Source organism: Microtus oregoni, unplaced genomic scaffold (assembly GCF_018167655.1).
Source record: "Microtus oregoni isolate MIOR12 unplaced genomic scaffold, Mior012 000000F_ref0000247, whole genome shotgun sequence".
Classification (NCBI taxonomy): domain Eukaryota; kingdom Metazoa; phylum Chordata; class Mammalia; order Rodentia; family Cricetidae; genus Microtus; species Microtus oregoni.
The window spans coordinates 41846092-41862302 of record NW_024543059.1 but is presented as its reverse complement, the minus strand read 5'-3'; the positions used below and the strand labels follow the sequence as shown (position 1 = coordinate 41862302).

General features: G+C 46.9%; 1 protein-coding gene and 1 pseudogene across 1 annotated transcript; both read left to right on the top strand.

Moving 5' to 3' along the window:
- The first annotated feature begins 471 nt into the window (after nt 1-471).
- Nucleotides 472-9514, top strand: LOC121437998 (L-lactate dehydrogenase A chain). The gene is made up of 8 exons (XM_041638201.1): nt 472-616; nt 2179-2331; nt 3815-3932; nt 4848-5021; nt 5541-5714; nt 6881-6998; nt 8200-8323; nt 8917-9514. Exons 2-8 carry the CDS (start codon nt 2206-2208, stop codon nt 9079-9081), a joined length of 999 nt encoding a protein of 332 aa, XP_041494135.1. The 5' UTR covers nt 472-616; nt 2179-2205; the 3' UTR covers nt 9082-9514.
- A 3699-nt stretch (nt 9515-13213) lies between these two features.
- Nucleotides 13214-14582, top strand: LOC121462596 (annotated as a pseudogene).
- The last annotated feature ends 1629 nt before the right edge of the window (nt 14583-16211 follow it).

The window sequence follows — 16211 nt, the reverse complement described above, 5'->3', positions numbered from 1 at the left end:
AAAGACAGAGGGGGTTTGAAAATTGGGCGCAGATGCTGTTTGGTAAGGCTGAAACACAAATGCCTGTGGGATGGGGTGGTAAGGTACAGACCCGAGTCACTCGCAAGCCCTCAGAAGCTGGGGTCCCTCTTGGCTTGGCACTTGGAAGTAGCAGGAGAAAGGCCCTATGCAGGGATGGCATGTGCTTTCCCTCAGTGTTTACTGAGAGCCTGCTGCATGCCAGAAAGGGCTGGGAACAGCAATGGACAACGTGACCAGGGTTTCTCCAAGTCCCACAAGTTTTACGGAAAAGGAAGCGAGGATCGATGCTTTTCGGGATCCTGGTTCCGAGGCTGCGGACCATGTGAGTTTGGCAGTTCCTGGACTTGTCGCGGCACACGTGGGGCCGTGGGGCTGCGCGCGCTGCACTAGTCTCAGCAGGGCCCCGCCCAGCTGGACGCCCGTCCCCGGCCTAGCGTACACGTGGGTTCCCGCACGTCCGCTGGGCTCCCACCCTGACGTCACCCCGAGCTTCCATATAAGGCCCCGCCCGCGAGCGGCTCGGCGTGCTGGAGCCTCTGTAGCCGAACCCCGACCACGCTGCTGTGCGCCCGAAGCTGCTCATCGTGCACTAGCGGTATGGTTGAGCCCCACGCTGCCCGCACGGGAGCTCCCTACTCGGGGTGGAGGTACAGGGTCCACAGGCCTGGTCAGTGGTCCGCGCGCGTGGGCTACTGCGCTCTAGGGAACGGAGCAGGCGACCGCACCCTGCCTGGGGCGGCGAGCCTGGTGGCTGGGGAACGCCTAGGGGGTGACTGGTCTGAAGGGTGGGAAGGACCCAACAGGTTAATCTTGAGGTCCAGTTGCTCTAGCCCATAGGGACCGAAAAAGCCTCAGCGCGTCCGGGTGGGTACTTGTGAGAAGTCGTGAGGGTTGCATTTCCTTTTGCGTAGGCTTGGCGCAGTGGGTGCTTTCTGCAAATTGTAGGGCGCTTTGGGGCCAAATTACGAGGTTCCTGGTGGGTTTAGGGATCGCGGTAAGCTGTGTACGGAGATAGAGCTGGAAGAGTCACAGCCCTCTGCACCCCAGACAGAAGGGGGAAACCTGTAGCTGAGGCGCGGCACCCATAGGGTCACAGGTGGAAGTAGACGCGCCCTACCCAAATGAAGCCCGGAACTGAGGTTTGGGTGAGGCCGGTTCTCTGCAGGAAGAGCTCCTCCTTCCTGCTCTTAGCCTGCAGAAACCCTTTAAGAATGTCTAGAAATAGCAGCGGTGGTAAGGAGACCGGCTTCCAGCTTTGGTGGCCCTGGGCTGCCTGCCCAGAGATCTTGACCGGTCCTTTTGTGTTTTGGAACGATTTCAAAGAGAGGTGTAGGGCTTGCTGGGGGAAATGTGCCCCTCGTGATTCTGGGGGCTCCGGGCCTTAGATCCTCCGTAACTGTAAATTTCTCCTAGCGGCCTCATCCTGGGTAACGAGGCTCCGCCTTGGCGGGTGGGTGGTTAAAAGCACCTGGTTCCTGGTATTGGCATTTGAAATCTGACCCTGGCGGCAAGCCCTCAGGATGCTTACATGTGCTTTGGGCTTTAATAAGGTCCGAAGTTTGATCCCGAGCTGCCTGCTTGGCAGTCTCATCCATGGCCAGCAGCCACCAAACCTCCTCTTACTACCCTGTTCCGAAATTGCGCACCGGCCTGTCCGTCCTGTCAGTCCTACGAATCCAGGCTGGTCATAAAACTTGTGGGGGGGGGGGGGGGGGGGCGAGGCGAGCCTGCGCATGCGCAGGGCTCAGCACGTTGCTTTGCCTTAGGGTCGCTTCTGGTGGCCGTTAATTGGCGCCCTCTGCTCTTGATTTTTGGTACTTCCTGGAGCAACTTGACACCCTACTTACTGTAGGATTCTGGGTGCTCAGCGAAAAGTGGGAGGGCAGTTCTGATCTTGTTCGAGGAGAGGCTACCCCTCCCCTTTTGTGGCTAATCAAAATGAGTAAGTCCTCAGGAGGCTACACTTATGCGGAGACCTCGGTATTACTTTTACATTTCAAGGTGAGGACTTGCTGCACGGCCACTTTTTCAACTTTTGCGCTCATTAGTCACGTGTTGTCGTTTAATAGAAAGTAGTCCAAAGGATGCAAAGTAAGGCTGCGACTTGGTGATTATACTTTGGAGAGGCCTCAGTGACACGAAATGCTTCCACCTTAGGTCCCAAAAGGTTCAAAGTCCGACAAGATGGCAACCCTCAAGGACCAGCTGATTGTGAATCTCCTTAAGGAAGAACAGGCCCCCCAGAACAAGATTACGGTTGTTGGGGTTGGTGCTGTTGGCATGGCTTGTGCCATCAGTATCTTAATGAAGGTAAGTGGGGGTTCTTCATGCCACAAGCTCATGCGTGGGGGAAGCACCTCTCCATTATGACATATAAGTATAAAACTTGAGGTTCAGGCATTCACTCAAAGGAGCCTGCCTGTGAAACATTTTGCAACATAGTGATACACAAAAAGGATTATCCAAAGTAACAGTATCAGAGGGTATCAGACCCAGGCCTATTTAAAACGCCCTGCCGTGTTTTCGCATGTCCTACGAACAAGAAGAGTCCCTTTAATTATACCTTTTCAGTGCAGGGAGTTGAATAAACCCAGTGTCTCCCGCATGCTAGCTAGGTAACCATTGAACTATATGCCCACTTCGAAAGTAATTTTTTAATTGAAATTTATATGTATATATGGTAAAAATTAAAATCCTACTGAATGGGATACCTTGAACTTCTATCCAAACCGATTGTTCCCTGGTTTGCTACAGTTTTCCATGGAGGGAAAAAGTGTGTGAACACACACAAGTCAACATGTGTGGAGGTCGGTGGTGACTGGCTTCTCCTACTCTGGGTTCTGGAGGTCAGACGCAGCTCATCGAGCTTGTGTGCGGAGTGCTTTCACCCCGTAAACCATCTCCAACTGGTTAATTGGATGACTTTAGAATTGAGTTGGAAAACCTTTTTAGAGACGGGCCAATGTTCTTGGTTCTCATGTATGTAGCTCAAGCTATCCTCAAACTTGAAGCAATCTTCCTGTCTCATCTTCCTGGGTGTTGGGATTATAGGTATGCAACTTCACACCTGTCATTAAAGGATGTTATATTATTAACTAAAACCTGGTTTATATATAAGAAAATTGACAGCTGGGCTGGAGAGATAGCTCAGAGGTTAGGAGCACTGACTGCTCTTCCAGAGGTCCTGAGTTCAGTTCCCAGCAACCACATGGTGGCTCACAACCATCTGTAATGAGATCTGGCGCCCTCTTCTGGTCTGCAGCATATATGTAGGGAAAATGCTGTATACATAATTAATAAATAAAAATCTTTTTAAAAAATTGACAGCTTAAAACACACATGTATGTGTGTATATAGGTGGGGAGGGGATTGAGACAGGGCTTCTCTTTGCAGCTTACAGCCCTGTGTACACACCCGTGTTTTTTTCTCTACCTGAAGACAGGGTTTGACTGTACATGGCTCCCAAGTGATGCTTTTTAAAGTGTGCATTGCTGCACCTGGCTTTGCATGTTTTATTAGTTCTGGGTCTCTCCCCTCTGTCTTATAGTCTCGCCCACGCCAGGCAACAGTATGGTACTGGACAGTAGTGACTAGCTGCCCTCCACAGAAAGCTCCTCCAGTAGGGAGGCTGCAGGAGAGCAGACTAGAGTCTGCTGCATGGCGCCATCTGGGAAGCAGTGAGTTGAATGGCCTGCCTCAACTTCCAGTGTATCCTGACAGAGACTCCTATGCCTGGAATACAGAAGAGTGCATGTCCTGAAAACCCTCAATAAGTTTCTCATTTGTCTTTTAGGACTTGGCAGATGAGCTTGCCCTTGTTGATGTCATGGAAGACAAACTGAAGGGAGAGATGATGGATCTCCAGCACGGCAGCCTTTTCCTTAGAACACCGAAAATTGTCTCTGGCAAAGGTTGGTTGGGGCCACCTTCCTTTAGTCCATATTAGATTTTTAAGTTTCAAGTTCTTTCTTAGGCCTGAAATCCCACCTCTCCAATTCTGTCTTTCATTCAAGGCAGGAGGGTAGGCCTTGGGGGACAGGTGCACTAGCTCAATCCTTGTCAAGGCTTCAATTAAGGAAACCTAATTGCACATATATGGAAATATATGAATTAGTAGGTATCAAGTTCTGAATCTACATTGTAGCAAGTGTGTGTTGCTAAGATAGAGCCCTGGGCAAGTGCTCCAGCTGCTGAGTGGTAGCCCCACCTGCCTTACTGCAAGTGGTTAAATGTTCTTCTGGCTTGCATGTATCAAGTGCTAGCTAACACAGACTCAGAACTTCACCTTAGAGGCCTGTGCAGCTGAAGTTCTTTATGTGACCTTTTTACACTTAGCTGCCACCAGCCAGGAACCCAGGGTTGAAAGTCTTTGACCTCTTACCTAATAGGCAACTCTCTGGGTCAGCCGCCCTGTGCCACAGAGCCTGCAGGAGCAAATGAGAACAGAGAGGAAAGCAAGGTAGAGAAGACGGCTGGACTCTCAGCGCAATAGCGACTGGCTGAAAAGAGATGTGCATGTCTTTAAGGCCAGGCAGAGGAATGTAGTGCATGCCTCAAGAGGAGCAGGGGAGAAAGAAATATAGACAGGATGAGATAACCTGAATTCCTTCCCATTATGATAAAATGTGGCTAAACGTGCAGTGTGAGAAAGGCATCAGTATTACCTTTCCAGTCTTTAAGAGGCCACACTTAGAAACAGCACATCCAAACAGATCTGAACAACATCAACAGGTCTACATCTGCTGCGTACAAGGTTTACGGAACAAGTTTTTGCTGGGTAGGTCAAAGTTCCCTGAAGGGATCTCCATCTCTGGTCTTTTCTCTAGACTATAGCGTGACTGCAAACTCCAAGCTGGTTATCATCACAGCGGGGGCCCGTCAGCAAGAGGGAGAGAGTCGGCTCAATCTGGTCCAGCGCAACGTGAACATCTTCAAGTTCATCATTCCCAACGTGGTGAAATACAGTCCAAACTGCAAGCTGCTTATTGTCTCCAACCCAGGTGAGGCAGCTGCGAAGCAGATGCTCCAGACGTCTTCAAGTTCATGGCGATATGTGTGCATGCGTTCATTAATTTATAAAGTAGTTCATCTAGAACATTAAATGCCTCTGAATGTAGCTGCAAAGTTTCTCACTCGTGGTCTTGGAGAAGTAACTGAGTAATGCTGTCTTAATTGGTGCAATGTTTTAAATAATGCTTTTGAATAATTGGACATGAGTTATATAGTAAAAATGCTAACAAAAATACTGAACTGTCGGGGCTGAGAGATGGCTCAGAGGTTAAGAGCATTGCCTGCTCTTCCAAAGGTCCTGAGTTCAATTCCCAGCAACCACATGGTGGCTCACAACCATCTGTAATGAGATCTGGTGCCCTCTTCTGGCCTGCAGGCATACACGCAGAAAGAATACTGTATACCTAATAAATAAATATTTAAAAAAAATACTGAACTGTCTGTAGCGGTGTCAAAATCATGTCCTGTAGTCTTTTGTTATCTAAATTCTTTTTTTCTTTTTTTTGTAGTGGATATCTTGACCTACGTGGCCTGGAAGATAAGTGGCTTTCCCAAAAATCGAGTCATCGGGAGTGGTTGCAATCTGGACTCCGCTCGGTTCCGTTACCTGATGGGAGAAAGGCTGGGTGTTCACCCACTGAGCTGTCACGGATGGGTCCTGGGGGAGCACGGGGACTCCAGTGGTTAGTCTTTTAATATCAGTTCATTTTCTCATTTTGAAAACAGAAAGATAGTACAAACATCTAAGCATTTCTTTTTTATTTCTTTCTTTTTTTTTTTTTTTTTTTTTTTTTTTTTTGGTTTTTCGAGACAGGGTTTCTCTGGCTGTGGAGCCTGTCCTGGAACTAGCTCTGTAGACCAGGCTGGTCTCGAACTCACAGAGATCCGCCTGCCTCTGCCTCCTGAGTGCTGGGATTAAAGGCGTGCGCCACCATCGCCCGGCTTCGAATAAGACTCTTGAACTTGGGCTGGGGAGATGCCATAGAGATTAAGAGCACTGGCTGCTCTTCCTGAGTTCAGTTCCCAGAAACCAAATGCAGTTCCCAACCATCTGTGATGAGATCCGATGCCCTCTTCTGGCGTGTAGGCAAACATGTAGATTTCAATATATTTTGAGGCAGGGTCTTCTTCTGTATCCCAGGCTAACTTGGAACTCAACAGTACAGCCTTTCTGTTGACTGGGAATTTCTGGCCTGAGCCACTATGGTTCATCTTTATGCTGGCGATTGAACCCAGGACACTCATATGTACTAAGCACACACTCTGCTGAGCTAGGCCCTCAGCCCCTGGACATGTTAACCACGGTTCTTCGGATAACTTCATTTATTTGCTTCATGCAGCAGTTTAAACTTGACTTGAATCCCCTGCCCCTGACAAGATCAGCCAGGTCTGATGTGGGGGAACCCTGTTGGGTTGCAGTTAATCTAGTTATGTCTATGTGATCCTCAGATTCTTACGTTTCCAGTGTGAATGCTTTCTTACTGAATGTAAGTGCCCACACGTTTCAGTAGGTTAGGAAAGCAGGTTAGGATATGCAGTTCTTAGCCGGGCACTGGTGGCGCGCGCCTTTAATCCCAGCACTCGGGAGGGGGATCTCTGAGTTCAAGGCCAGCCTGGTCTACAAGAGCTAGTTCCAGGACAGACACCAAAGCTACAGAGAAACCTTGTCTCAAAAACAAAACAAAAGAAGACAGTTCTTGCTTTTATGCGCTCTAAAAGTTAAGGCTTTGGTAATCTTGACCATCTTTGAAAGGATGAGGGTAGAAAGGTGGCTCAGGGTGGGGGGTGCATAGTTACTGTGCCTTGCTGTGGTGTGGAAACAGTGGTGTAAGCTGCCGGTTTCTTGCAGTGCCTGTGTGGAGTGGCGTGAATGTCGCTGGTGTCTCCCTGAAGAATCTGAACCCAGAACTGGGCTCCGATGCAGACAAGGAGCAGTGGAAGGAGGTTCACAAGCAGGTGGTTGACAGGTAAGAGACTGAAAGTGTGTCTATCTGGAAGGTTACGATGTTTAAAAGCATTTCATTTGAGGGCTTTTTTAATTTAACCATATAAACAAAAAGACTAAAATAACTAAAATAAAAGCAGCACCAAATACAGGTGGGAGGTGCTGACACTGGTTTCTTGACATTTGCCATCCTCCCATTCCCTTGATGGAATGGAAGGTGTTCCATCCCCATGGAACCTAGTTCAGCACTTTTACAGCTGGAAACGGATTTGCCACGCACAAAAAGGCCTTTGAAAGCAAGTTCAAACAAGTTAGTTCTACCCTCGACGATACATTAATTCATTCAGAAAGGTCTTTAGAGCTCTTTACAAGATGTACTTATGGGTGTCCTGCCTGCCTGCTTCTGTACTCCATGCATGCAGTACCCGTGTAGCCCAGAAGAGGTCACAGGATTCCTTGGAACTGGAGTTACAGACAAACCTAGGTGCTGAAGGGCTGCCAGTCCTCTTAACCTCCGAGCTACCTCTGCAGCCCCCAGAGATAGGGTGTTTGTAACAAAAATTATCTTATTTATGCTAATACTAATAGAAGACAGTCAACATCTTTATTTGGATAGTATGGGTATAAGTATGCTCCAGATTCTTTCCGTTTCTTTTTGGGGGGATGTTTCTCTAGACACTTTATCTATGTGGCCCTGGCTGGATTTGAACTCATAGAGACTCCTCCTCCTAATCCTTCACCAGAAAGCTATCAGCTGTGGAGCAAATGTTTGAAAGCCCTATGCTTATGGAGAACATCTCATTCAAGACACCACACTTTTTCTTTGAGGTGCTGGGACCAGAGTCTCATGCATGCTAGGAACACATTCTGTCACGGGATACGATTCCGGTCCAATTACTATTTCACTTTTGTTTTTCTGCCATGAGTCCTAGTCTTAGCCTCTGAACCCTCTCACCTGCTCCTCCATATTTCATTTCTGAGAATCACTAGTTTTGTTGTTGTTTTGACAATGTAATATTTCTTCTATCAATATACAAGACTTAGTCAATTGTGGGGGTGTTAAACGTTTTGCCTTCCTTTTGCCCTTACTGTCAGAGGTCCTGCTTAACTATATAACATGTCTTGGTGGTATTATTGATTATAAAATGTGTTTGGTAAAGCCGTTATTTTCCTTGTCCTTCCCTACCCTTCTTTCCCTTTTTCCCATCCTTCCCATTCCACAGCGCCTATGAGGTGATCAAACTGAAAGGTTATACGTCCTGGGCCATTGGCCTCTCTGTGGCCGACTTGGCAGAGAGCATAATGAAGAATCTGAGGCGGGTGCATCCCATTTCCACCATGATTAAGGTAATGGGTCTGCAGAGGCATTACAGATTTGTTTCTTGGCCTTGCAAAATCTTGAGCAGACTAGTGGAAGCCCCCAGTCACTGACTGAACAGAAGTAAATTCATCCATTCATGATTTTCTTTTGGAAAGATAGCTGACCTGTGGAATTAATGTCCCGTCAGCACTGAAAGTATCTAAGTTACACTGAGTTAGGTGGAGACCCTGCTCAGTTACCGGTCTTACAGAAATTGGCAAGTGTGGTTTATTGTGTATGTTAGTAAGACTTGGGTTTTGGTTTGCTTTGCTTTTTTGAGGCAAGGGTCTTAGGTAATGTCTACTGGCCTGGCCTTCAACTTGTTATGTATCTGAGGATAACCTTGAACTCCTACCTCTAGCTCTCCCGTACTGGGATGACAGGCATGTGCCAAGCCTAGCTGTTGCTGTCTTGATGACTTTCTATTGCACTGTTCATTATCACATCATAGCTGGGCATCTCTGGACTAGGATAGATCAGCACTCGTTTAAAAAAAAGAGCTTTATAATTGTGGAAGGTCTAAACCCCAGGAAACCTGAGGATGTGTAGACAAATCAATCTCTTGTTGTTTTGTGTCCAGGGTCTCTATGGAATCAAGGATGATGTCTTCCTCAGTGTCCCCTGTGTCCTGGGACAAAATGGAATCTCAGATGTTGTGAAGGTGACTCTGACTTCTGAAGAGGAGGCCCGCTTGAAGAAGAGTGCAGACACGCTCTGGGGGATCCAGAAAGAGCTGCAGTTCTAAAAGTCCCCAGATGTCCTAGCGCTTCACTGTCCAGGCTGCAGCACACTGTCTCCTCAGCTGAGCTGTGGTTAGGGTGGTTGTGTTCCCACAGCTCTACCCTGATGCTAAGTGGTACTTGTGTAGTGGTAACCTGGTTGGTGTGACACTGCCAACTGTGTGCAGGCTTCAGTTACCCTGTGAACCTGCTGTGTCTGTGCTGTGCACCCTCACCAGACATGCCTAGGCCAATGATTTCCCAGTTAGTCATAACCTGGCTCCAGTGTGTAAATCCATTATGCATATCTTGTGCATAACTGTTCCAAAGGATATTATTTTGTGTATTATGTATCTGTGGTGTACATTGAAATATTGTGTAAAGATCTTCATATGGATGATGCAACCGACTACCCAAGTGTCATGCCAACGAAAACACCAAATAAACCTTGAACAGTGATTACTTCTCATTTTATTTAAGACACAGCTGAGCAGTCAAAGTGGTGCGTGCCTTTGATCCCAGCAGAGGCAGGTGGATCTGCAAGTCATCCAGGCTGCTTTACATAGTTTAGGAAAGCTGACATTGCATAGTGAGACCATTCTAGAAAAAGGTAAAGCTGGGCTGAGGAGGCACTCAGTTGGTGAAGCGTTGAATCCCTGGGGCTTAAAGGCACTGGGGAGGTGGAGAGGTGGAGACCTAGGGCTTGGAGCTGCCTTACAGTTCAGAGGTTTAGTCCACTATTGGCATAGCAACATGCAAGATCAGCAAGCAGTAGGAAGAGAGACTAGGCCTGCTTTGGGCATTTGAAACCCCAAAGCCACTTTGTGACAAACTTCCTCCTACAACTCCACAGCTAATGCCACTTCCTAAGCATTCAAATATGAGTCTGTGGAGGTGATTATTCAAGGAACCATCGTGAGGGATTATGTCTCAAAATGTTATAGTAGGTAGCCTTCAGTAAGACATCTTAGGGGTAACCTCCATCCTGCACAGTCATGGACATATACACAGACATAAAACTGCTCTTATTATCACAATGGGAAGTAAGTTCTTGATCAAGGTTTTGTTTGTTTGTTTAATGTGGATGGGTGTTTTGCCTGTATGTAGGTAACCATGTCCACAGACATTCTGCACATTGGGTAGAACCTTGGCAACTGACCATAAGAAGGAGTAGCCCCTCACTAAGGAAGAAGACAGACACATGGTGTTGAAGAATCCTAATCTAGGTCCGGAGAGATGGTTCAGCAGGTGAGGGGGATTGCCACCTGAGGCCCTGAACCCCCAAAACCCACATAGATAAGAACTGATGGGTGGGCTGAAGAAATCAGGTGGGCTGTTCTTCCAGAGGTCCTGAGTTCAGTTCCCAGCAACCACATGGTGGCTATCATTGAAACTTACGTTGTAGACCAGGCTGGCCTCGAACTCACAGAGATCTGCCTGCCTCTGCCTCCAGAGTCCTGGGATTAAAGACTTGTACCACCACCGCCCGGCTTCACTTTACTTTTAAAGTCTTTGAAAGCTTCTTGTATTTCATATAGGATTAGGTAGTGGGTTCAGAGACATTTTCTCAGAAGGAAAGAGAAGTTACCACACCTAACAACAGGGATGTGGGCTTCACTGAAACACATTAAGCTGGCGTGGCCGTGCATGCCCTTGTTACCAACACAGAGACCAGGGAGAGATTTCTGTGATGAGGTTAGATGGTTTGAAGGGTCACCCTGACTACACACCTCCTCCTGTCTGCTACCACATCCTGTTGCATGAGCTGATTTCTCCCTTCTGAGAAACAATGCTTGTAAGATGTTTAACAATCAAAGGGTTCCTCCTTCCTCACTTGGAAACCTGAGAGGCAGAGGTAAGCAAATCTCTGAGTTCAAGGCCAGCCTGGCCTACATAGTGATTTCCAGGGCTACATGAAAAGACTCTGTCTCAAAATAAATTAATCCGGGGCTGGAGAGATGGCTCAGAGGTTAAGAGCATTGTCTGTTCTTCCAAAGGTCCTGAGCTCAATTCCCAGCAACCATATGGTGACTCACAACCATCTGTAATGGGGTCTGGTGCCCTCTTCTGGCCTGCAGGCATACATGGAAGGAATGCTCTGTATACATAATAAATAAATAAATAAATAGAAATAAATTAATCCAACTAAAAAAAATAAAAATAAATAAAAAGAATAAAGAAAAAAAAGAAATCCCTCAGCCTGTACCTGGTATGATGCAATTGTGGTTTTAGCTTTGTAAACCCTACACTGCCCAACTTCTGGGTTGAGAGTTCCTGGTGGTAGGAACCTGCCCTCAGTTGCTGGCTTTAATTAAAAAATGAATTCTTTTTTTCTTTATTTCTTCTTTTAAATTTGTTTACTTTTATTTTATGTGCATTGGTGTTTTTGCCTGCATGTATGTCTATGTGAGGGTGTCAGATCTTGGAGTTACAGACAATTGTGAGCTGCCATGTGAGTGCTGGGAACTGAACCTGGGTCAGTACTCTCTTAACCACTAAGCCATCTCGCCAGCCCCTCTTTTTTCTTTTTCTTTCTTTTGTTTACTGAGACAGAGTTTCTCCGTGTAGCCCTGACTCTCGTGGAACTGAAAGAGACCCACCTGCCTATGCCTCCTGAGTGCTTTTATTAAAGGCATGTGCCACCACTGCCCAGCTAAGAAAAGACTCTTAATTGCCCTTGTATTCAACGGTGGTCTGTGTAAAAGGAGCAGCAGGCTGCGTTCTTGCCACCCAGCTCCCGGCCGCCTGGCTAGCTTATGCTCCAAAATAACAACACACAAACTGTATTCATATAAACACTGCTTGGCCCATTTCTATTAATGTGTGTAGCACCACGAGGTGGTGACTTGCCAGGGAGATTCTAGCCTACATCCATCTTGGGTGGAGCTTCATCGCATCTGCCTCACTTCCTCTTCCTCCCAGAATTCTCTTCTGTTTACTCCACCCACCTATGTTCTAACCTATCAGGCCAAGCAGTTTCTTTATTAATTACCCAATGACCTTCCTCCATCAGGTCTGTAACTTTGCTGTTTGGACCAGACATGTCTACATGTTGAGTTCTAGCTCTGAGAGTGGGGGCTGCTCTTCCAGAGGGCCTAGGTTTGATTCCCACCCTTCATGGTGGTATGGCTGCTCACATCCATCTGTGACTTCAGTTCTAGGGGATCCAGCATTCTCTTTAGGCCTTGCACACACAACAAACAGATCCTGTGCAAAACCAGCAAGTGTTCCTAACCGTTGAGCCAACTCTCTAGCCCCCAAAGGGATGAGGGTCACTGTCTCTTCCAGAAAAAGTCACGTTAGTGCACTATATTAATGACATTATTGCTGATTAGATCAAGTGACCAGAGGTAGCACCCACTTTGGACTTGTTGGTAAAATATATGTACGTCAGAGGGTGGGAAAAAAATCCAATCAAAATTCGTGAACCTTCTACCTCAGTGGTATGAGGCATGCAGAGATATGGCTTCTAAGGGGAAGGACAAAGTGTTGAGCCTGGCTCTGCCCACCACCAAGAAAGAAGCACAGCATTTAGTTGTCCTATTTGGATTCAGGAGATAGCACATTCCTCGCCTGGGAATGTTATGCTGGCTCATAGACCAAAAAGATGGGAAAGATGCTAGGTGTGAGTATGGGGTCCTGGAACAGGAGAAGGCTCTGCAGCAGGACAGCTGTGCAGGCTGCTCTGCTGTGGAAACTCCTTCTGCTCCTTTAGCCAGTAGCCTTAAAGATACCAGCCCATCATTTTACTCCCAAAACTTCAGTGCCAAGTGCAAACACCTGATTCAGGAAGTACTGCGGTTTTCTGGGTTGCTCTGAACCAAGTTTGTATAGGCTTTATATCCATGAGAAACTCTCAGACAAAATTCACATAGGGCAACAAAAGGTATCTGCATCAAAGGAGATGGATTAGGGCTGGCTGACAACTCTGGAGCCAGGCCAAGTATGGCCCAGGGGGGTTATGACTAGAGGGGAGGGGAGTTGCTTGCTATCTCTCTGGCACCAGGCCTGTAGGACACTCTGATACAGAGTCACCAGCCGGAGGCAGAGAAAGCAGGACACGTGAGAGGAGAGGTCAAACCACAAGCTATGCCGCAGCATATAGATAAATAGAAATGGGTTAATTTAAGCTATAAGAGCTAGTTAGAAATTTTCAAAATGGGCAGAACTTTGGGAGTACACATGATCATACATTTTGCTTGAAATGAGAAATGGCCAGTTGAGCAATTGTTCACTGACTCATGAGCCTTAGCCAGTAGATTGGCAGGATGGATCAGAGACCTGGAAAGAGCAGATTAGGAAATTGTGAGAAAGATATCTGGAGAAGTATGCGCATAGCTCTCTACAAATGGGCAAAGGATGTGAAGATACGGCTGTGCCTTGTAAATGCCCATCCAAAGACGACATCCGCAGAGGAGGAGTTCAGTAAGCAAGTAGAGGGAATGACCTGGTCTGTGGACAGTCAGCCTCTTTCCCCATCCATCCTTGTCATAGTCCTCTGGGGCCATGAAGAAACTGGGCATGGTGACAGAGATGGAGGTTATGTGTGGGCTTGACGACATAGACTTCCACTCACCAAGGGTGGTGTGACTACAGCTACCGCTAAGTGCCAGATCTGACAACCACAGAGACTAACACTGAGACCCTAATATAACAATACCATTCTCCAGGGGGACCATCTAGCAGATGCCGAGGTGCGAGGTGGACCTTGACGGGTGAGAGCCAGAGATCTCATGATGGGCAAAGAGAGCAGGCGTAGGCAGAGCTTGGCACTTAAAAGGACCTTGTGCACCTGCATACAGACTCTGTAGTGTAGTCATGTAGCAGCCGTAGGACCCTGGGCTGGCCAGGTTACTGCCAGGAGCGTATCCTGCCTGGTGACAGGGGCCAGCATAGTGCCTGAGTCCTAACATTGACTACATTGGACTACTTTCTTCATGGGAAAGACAGTTTGTCCTTAATGGAGGAGATTATACTGGTTTTGAATTTGTCTTTCCTTACACGTAATGCTTCTGCCCAAACCAGCATCTGTGGACATACAGAACGCCTTCCTTAGCTACAGTCATAGTGTTCCATACAGTATTGCTTCTGACCAAGGAACTCACTCGGCAGTCAGAGAGGAGCAACGGTGGGCCCACGATCATGAAATCCACTGGTCTTACCGTGTTTCTCACCCGCCTAAAAGCATTTTGTCTGATATGAGTGAAGTGGCCCTTCAAAGACACAGTTACAGCACCAATTAGGTGGCGGCAGTCTAGAGGGCCGGGGAGGGTTCTCGAGAGAGAAGCATATATTTAAATCGACATCTTATATGCGGCACAGTTCTCCCCTTAGCTAGGATTCACAGATCCAGGAATTAAGCGGGTGGAAAAAGGGAATAGTTCCACTCACCGTCACCTCTAGTGACTCAGCAGGAAATTTTTTGCTTCCTGTTTCTAAGATCTTAAGTTCTGAAGGCCTAGAAGTTTTGGTTTCAGAGGGGAGAGTGCTCCTGCCAAAAGACACAGCAAGCAATCCACTGAACTAAAGCCAGATTCCCCATCTCCTTCCACCCACTTTTGGCTTCTGATACTTTAAGCCAACAACAGGCTAAGAAAGGAATGGTAGTGTTAGGAGGGGTGATTGATTCAAATTACCCTGGGGGGGGGGGGGGATGGGATTGCTTCGTCAGCCACTGCGGTGGTAAGAGACAGTATGCCTGGAATGCAGGACCTCCTCTGGGGAGTTTCTTGGTCCTACCACGACCTGTGATTAAAGCCACTGGAAACCACAATGTGACCCATTGTGCCGGAAAGACAAAGGGCCCTGACAGTTGCGGAATGAAGGTATGGATCACTTCTCCAGGAAAAGAGCCCAGACCTATTGACAGTGGAGGAAATACAGAAGTAACAGTAGAAGTGTAAGTACCAGCAAAGGCCAAGTAACCAATTGCGGAAATGAGAAGGATAATTGGCATGAATGCCTCCATCCTATTTTGTTAAGAACTTGTTCGTGTGACCGTACATGTATTATTAAAGTGTTTCCTTTCCTCTAACATGTAACGGATTGAGATAACATCAGTGGATAAGTGCCTAAAATCTATGCTACCAAATTTAAATCACAAGACACTAAAACACTAAGCATTCCTCGGGGCTTTGCCACTATTGGAAAATGTATAATGTGTCTGTGGTTGTGTGGGGAATAGTTCTTAGGTGGAGTTACGACCTGGCTGCTGTCATTTGGAAATTAGTCATGACATAAGACGTGACTGAGTGTCATGTTGACAAGGGGGGACTTGTGATAGGTAATTATGGTTGCCAACTTAACAGTACCTGGAATCAACTAAAACCCAAGTTGTTGAGCACTCCTGAGGGGCTTTTTCTTTAATTTAATTTTATTTATTGCTTTTAATTGAGCTATACATTTTTCACACTCCCCTTCCTTCCTCCATTCTCACTTTCCACCCTCCCAATTGCTCCCCATGCTCCCGATTTACTCAGGAGAGCTTGTCTTTTTCTCCTTTCTAGGTGAATCCATGTATGTCTTTTATAGGGCCTTCTTTGTTGTCTAGGTTCTCTGGGGTTGTAGACTGTAACTAGTTATTCTTTGCTTTATGTCTAAAAGTCACTTATGAGTGAGTATATTATATTTGTCTCTCTGGGTCTGGGCTACCTCACTCAGTATGCTTTTTTTCTAGTTCTGTCCATTTGTCTGCAAATTTCAGGATGTCATTATTTTGGTTGTGAGCCTAGCCTTTAACGGCTGAGCCATCTCTCCAGCCCAGGATGTCATTATTTTTTACTGCTGAGTAGTACTCTATTGTGTAAGTGTACCACATCTTCCTTATCCATTCTTTGGTTCAGGGACATCTAGGTTGTTTCCAGTTTCTGGCTGTTACGAATAATGCTGCTATGAACATATCTAAGCAAATGTCCTTGTGGTGTGATTGTGCATTCTCTAGGTATGTGCTCGAGTGTGATATTGCTGTGTCTTGAGGAAGGTTGATTCCTAATTTTCTGAGAAATAACCATACTGATTTCCAAAGTGACTGTACAAGTTTCCATTCCTACCACCAATGGGGGAGTGTTCCCCTTACTCCACATCCTCTCCAGCATAAGTCGTCATCAGTGTTTTTGATCTTGGCCATTCTGTAAGTCCAAGACTGTATCTCAGAGCT

Bases quoted from the DNA above. Each gene is read 5' to 3' on its own strand.
- LOC121437998 (XM_041638201.1), top strand. From the start codon at position 2,206: ATGGCAACCCTCAAGGACCAGCTGATTGTGAATCTCCTTAAGGAAGAA. The intron at 3,933-4,847 runs GTTGGTTGGGGC...TCTTTTCTCTAG, and splicing joins GAAAATTGTCTCTGGCAAAG to ACTATAGCGTGACTGCAAAC. The intron at 6,999-8,199 runs GTAAGAGACTGA...CCCATTCCACAG, and splicing joins CACAAGCAGGTGGTTGACAG to CGCCTATGAGGTGATCAAAC.